General features: G+C 37.1%; 1 protein-coding gene across 2 annotated transcripts in view; it reads right to left on the reverse strand.

The window, feature by feature from the left end:
- Nucleotides 1-128: 128 nt before the first annotated feature.
- LOC127409724 (galectin-3-like) overlaps nt 129-5759 on the reverse strand; it is a 7143-nt gene continuing 1512 nt past the window's right edge. For both annotated transcript variants that reach the window (XM_051644480.1, XM_051644481.1), the window contains exons 2-5: nt 5051-5543; nt 1629-1717; nt 1187-1358; nt 129-975 (exon numbers count right to left, since the gene is read on the reverse strand). In XM_051644480.1, the coding sequence (XP_051500440.1) occupies nt 817-975; nt 1187-1358; nt 1629-1717; nt 5051-5524 (894 nt within the window). In that variant the 5' untranslated portion in view covers nt 5525-5543 and the 3' untranslated portion in view covers nt 129-816. The remainder of the gene's footprint in view (nt 976-1186; nt 1359-1628; nt 1718-5050; nt 5544-5759) is intronic.

Below are 5759 nucleotides of genomic sequence, written 5' to 3' on the forward strand. Positions count from 1 at the left end.
TATTACACTGAAATAAACTAAATTATGACTAGAATATAAAGATTCAGGAAATCCATTGATTCAGTTTGTCATGCCGATACAGTTGTAGTGAGTTTGTCTTTGTGTGTTCATAAAAATGACATTGGACATAATGGCAATAGCTGTAGACTTTATTTATGGTTCAACTACATTAGTTTTAAATAATGTTTTACATAAAACACAACGCAGTACTGCGTTCACACACATTAGTACAGTATAGCATGTATGTTAGTCATCACATGTTAACTTCAACATACCATAAACAAATATGCCTTTGTAATTATTATAAGTGTATAATATAGAAGCGTGTTATTTTTACTGGTTTATATGCTTTTTAAAAGGCTGTTGTTTTTCAAAAGAAACTTAATTTCACCTTTTTGCAATTTTGAGAGGTTTCTGTGTTACAACAGTAGACTTTATTGTATAACATTTATTATATATTACAATAAAAAAGCTTATTTTCAAGATTTATGCATTTTATTTTCATTAAAAAAAATTCCATCAAATTCAATGGATAAACACAATAAAAACACAAAATTAGTTGACTTGAAATATGTAAAATATTTTACATTATTTTGTTTTAGATTACTCTTTAATTTATGAAACTGAAATGCATAAATCGTAAAAATATTTTTTGAGTGGATGACGGAAGGGAATGCATGTCAGTGAAGAACCGTTTCGTTATTCTTCATTGTGTTCCAACAGAAGTTTAAATATCAACATCATGTGAATGAAGATACTGAAGCCACTGCTGAGCTCTGTGGAGTCCTGTCGTGTGATTGGTTGATTGTGATTGGTTCAGGGCAGAGTGTCCACAATGACGGATGTGAGTGTGACGTCATGCAGGATGTTGATGCGGTCGATCTGGTTGACTTCTTTGATTCGATGCTGAAAGTCAAAGATGGGTGTGTTGTTGACGGCCACCTTGAACTCAGTGAAGGAGCACAAGATCTTCATCTAAAGAGGAACCACATGGAGATTCATTCCACACCGAAGAGCTGAATTATTCATCCACTTTCATAGTTAGCGTCATCTCTGTGTGAGTTTGACTACACTGGTACAGTACGACACCAGTGGCTCGTCACTTTTTGTGCAGTCCTGCTTCTTTTATTCCACCAATGAATGGCAAGCGTTTGAAAACTGTTTTTTTAGGAAGTGGATCGTTTACCTCAAAGTGATGTCCGGGCATGAATGGAAACGGTGCCAGAATGTCGCGCTCCTCTTTTCCCCAATGCTCCCCCAGTTTATGATTGCGCACCAGAACCGCTTTCCCTCTTTCGTTGAATCGTGGGTTAATGTGAAGGGCGATGTCGTTACCACGCAGGAAATTGATTGTGAACCTTGAGGAAGAAGAAACATCAGCGACACAAACCAACAGTCCCCTACAAAACCATTGACAAAGGCAACTGTGATCAAGTTATCCACTGGGATATCAGCCCGAAGCTGGACTTAGCTGGTTTAAGATGGTCTCCCAGCCTTACAATCTGAAAAGTGCCCCAAACCCTTCTAAAACCAGCCAATGGACCAGTCTGATCAGGCCAGGAGACCAGCTAAAACCAGAAATGATACATAATTAAGTTCTGATATCTTGAGCTGTGTTGTGGACTTACATATTAGCATCAGGTTTAACCTGCCCTCTGATAGTTAGCATTAGCTTGTCGTAGATTCCACGAGGGAAATTCATATTGAAGGGGACAGTCTGAAAGCAGACAAAACATTCAGAATCACAGAACAATATGTATTTGCAATACAGCCAAAAGTCTCGACATACTTGACAAAATTTTGTCAAATATGTAGCTTAAGAGTAAACAATAGTATCCTACTGTACAGTGAAGTGATTCTCAGCTGGTTTTGCTCCAGGACAGATTTTACACAGTACCAAAATAGTTCAAAGGACAAAATTAAATTTTGATCATGTTTGAACTAGTGGTTGAATGATATGTGGTTTTCAATGGCCGATATAAATGCAGTTAAACATAATACAATTTAACAATAGCAATTCAGATGTATATAACATTTCCAAAGTGAAACAAACTGTAATTTATGCAATATTCACTCAAATTTGCATGAAAAGAAAAAACCTTGAAAACAGAAAGTGTTCACTGACAAGTCTATTGGCAGATTTTGGAAAAGGGAAAGTTAGTACACTGAAAACCCTAATAAGCTGACTTTACTCAGTTGAATTAAGTAATGGCATGTCTAAAACTTGTGTAATTAAGTTCACTTAACCTGGTGATCATATAGAGTGAACGTAACTATTTAAGTTAAGGTAATTAAATGCAAGAAGACTTAAAGGAATATTCCGGGTTCAATACGAGTTAAGATCAGTCAACAGCATTTGTGTCATTATGTTGAATACCACAAAAATGTATTTCCACTCGTTCCTCCTTTTCTTAAAATTTGTGTTCCAGTGAGACACTTACAATGGAAGTCAATGGGGTCAATTTTTGGAGGGTATAAAAACAGGAATGTGAAGATTATAATTTTATAAAAGCACTTGCATTAATTCTTCTGTTAAATGTTGTGGATTATTTGAGCTGTAAAGTTGTTAAAATTGTCATTTTTATACTCGTTTTAGGGTTTTATGTTTTTGTTGACATTATCGTCATGGTAACGAAATAGTAAAATTGTCTATATCTGTCCACAGATGTGGTTACTAAGTGATTTTATGACAGTAAACTCATGTTAACACACATATTGTTTGTCTTGTGTTTATACTTTTGAAACAGTGAGTATTTTAATGTTTACAGATTATTGACCCCATTGACTTCTATTGGAAGTGTCTCACTGGAACACACATTTGTGCTTTTATAAAGAAGAGGAGGAACGAGTGGAAATTAATTTTTGTGGTAATCAACATTATGACACAAATGCTGCTGATTGAGATTAACTTGTATTAAACTCGGAATATTCCTTTAACTTACCTATTTAAATGTTGTTGTTTCTACTTAACAATTTTAAATGAATGGACTCAAATTTAGGTCACACAACAACATGGCTTAAATAAAGAAGATTATAATGATTGTAGGACAATCATTACACAAACTTATTTCTCCACAGATATGCATATATTCCTGTTCTTCAGTTGCATATGCACAAAGAGAACTGAGATAGTGTGAACAGAGTCCAACACAGATCACCCTAATGATGACAAACAACTATTTACAACAAAACAACATAAATAATACTACAAAAGAGCTAAAACCTCTAGGAATACTTAATAACAACTACAGTATTTAAATGCCCCCATATGTTCCATTTGATGGAGAAAACACAAATAATTCAAGCGCAGGACATTGTGAGTGTTCCCCATAGTCTCAATTTTGTACTCAATAGTTTGAGTTATTAACACTTGTAATCTTAAGTCTATAGATTTTTTTTAAACTAAGTTAAAAACAAAAATAGATATTGATTTTTGAGCCCAAAACTTGACATTTCAAGTAATGTTAAATTAAGACAACTTGATTTTCTAATTAAGTCAACTTCATTTTTCCATTTAAGACAACTTGATCTTTTCTAATTAAGTCAACTTGATTTTTCTGTTTAATTAAGTCAACTTGATTTTTCCATTTAAGACAACTTGATTTTTCTAATTAAGTCAACTTCATTTTTCCGTTTAATTAAGACAACTTGATTTTTTCTAATTAAGTCAACTTGATTTTTCCGTTTAATTAAGTCAACTCGATTTTTCCAGTAACGACAACATTAGGGTTTACAGTGTACTTTTGTTTATCGGCCAAGCGAACACGGTTATCAGCTAATGCTGATAATCGTAAAATGGCTAAATATTGTCTGATTAATCTGCCTGATCAATATATCAGTCTATCAGTTTGAACCCGTATCTGTATTTAATGTAGTGTGGGGGCAATTCCAGCGTTATGGATGTGACATTTTTAGTAAAAATGTGAACTTTAACTTCATATATAAAGTACTCATTACCAGTATATCAAACCATTTTTATGTATAATTATAGACCCACGCAGATAGAGTCCAGACATCAGAAAAGTTTCAGTCTGGACAAGTTTTTTCCAGTTTAGATCGGGAAATGAGCTCACGTTGGATATGACAAAAATGGACACAAGTTTTTGGGAGACCACACACTTTGTAAAAAATCCGGAAATAATAATAGCCACAGAATTTTGAAGGATTGGCACTCCTAAGAGCATGTAATAGTTATCTTTTTTATTCATTGTCATTTTCATATAAATGGGTAACACCCAGCATTACGGACGTGACAATTTGTGAAATCAGCACTTACATCATGAGGGAAAACCGTCCAAAATGCTTTGAAATCTGCAGACTTCGGCCTCTGAGAAATATTGTATTGCCTTATAATACCCATCAAGACTGCATGATGAATTGAAATAAGATTGAAATTGCCATTTTTCCATGGCATGGTTGACGTTTTCATGGAATTGCCCTGGGTGGTGTTTTCTTTTGGTAGTGTAGTTTTATTGATAGTGTTTATGGATGAGGTCATGTCCATCTTGACATCTCTCTAATTTGACGAGCTTCTACCAAATGACAGATGAAATTGTGCCAAAATACTGTAGAGATTGGACATACGACCTTTGACATCAACAACAAAAGACATGGGAAGCTTTTAATCCTTCACTTTAAAAGTCGATAAACCTGTTTATTTTGCTATCCTAACTATTCGTGATTTACTGGTGTATGGTACACCCCCGTAACCTCCGGCCCTATGCGGCCCCCACTTTCTGCGCTCAAATGATGATGATTGATTTGTGTGAACACGATGAAAGCTAATTGATATAGCTGCAGGCTGAGCTACAAAAAGGGGCGGAAGTTAAAGAACCACTAGCAATGACATACAGAGCCCTTAACTGTGAAGTGCTGCCCCCATTTGGAGTGGCCCTGCCCCCTTCTGGAGTTTCCACCCCCCGTTTGGAGATCTCCAGGCTGCAGCTATTCCTACTTGTGTTATGCCACTGGCATGATATTATGGTTAGTTGCATGTTATTATATCTGCGGTCTGTGACTCTGTCAGAACTGCAGTACACTGGAGTCTTACAACAGGAGCAGTAGATGGAGCTGGTGGCCACGGGTGTTGTGCTCCTCCGGTTGGGACTTGACCGGGCCAACCAGGTTGACCAGGATTACCATGCCAGGTCGGGGGCACTGGAGATGGTAGGTATCCGGGTGGAGTGGGTAGTTGAGCAGGCCAGCCTGGTTGCACAGGTAGGTTGGGTTGGACTGGTGGGTTGGGTTGGACTGGTGGACTCGGTTGAATGGGTGGATTTGGTTGGACGGGTGGACTGGGTTGACTTGTTGGAGTGGTTGGTGGATTGGGCCATCCGGGTTGGGTAGGTTGGATGGGCCAGGTTGCGGGTACCGTTGTAGGTTGGCTCATGGGCCAGGTGGGTTGGTTAGGTTGGCATGGCCAGTACGGTTGGCAGGGTTGACTCGGCCACACAGTACCAGCGGTCTGCTGAGGGGTCGGAGGGTAAATACTGTTACACTGCTGACCAGATGAAGGGCAACTCATGATGCCTGTCAACTCTGAACTGAGAGAAAAAACCCCAAAACAGAATAAATATCAAAAATCAAATAAAAAGCTCACCCAACACAAAAAAATCAAATGTTTTGATGATTTACTTACACAGGAAACTCTACTGAAGGATAACTCACTACAAGAAAATGTTTAAAACAGCTCAACAATGACAGCAGCACAAATATACTGTATAATACTCTTTTATCAAGTGACTGCAGAAAGAATAATC

Source organism: Myxocyprinus asiaticus, chromosome 19, assembly GCF_019703515.2.
Source record: "Myxocyprinus asiaticus isolate MX2 ecotype Aquarium Trade chromosome 19, UBuf_Myxa_2, whole genome shotgun sequence".
Taxonomy (NCBI): Eukaryota; Metazoa; Chordata; class Actinopteri; order Cypriniformes; family Catostomidae; genus Myxocyprinus; species Myxocyprinus asiaticus.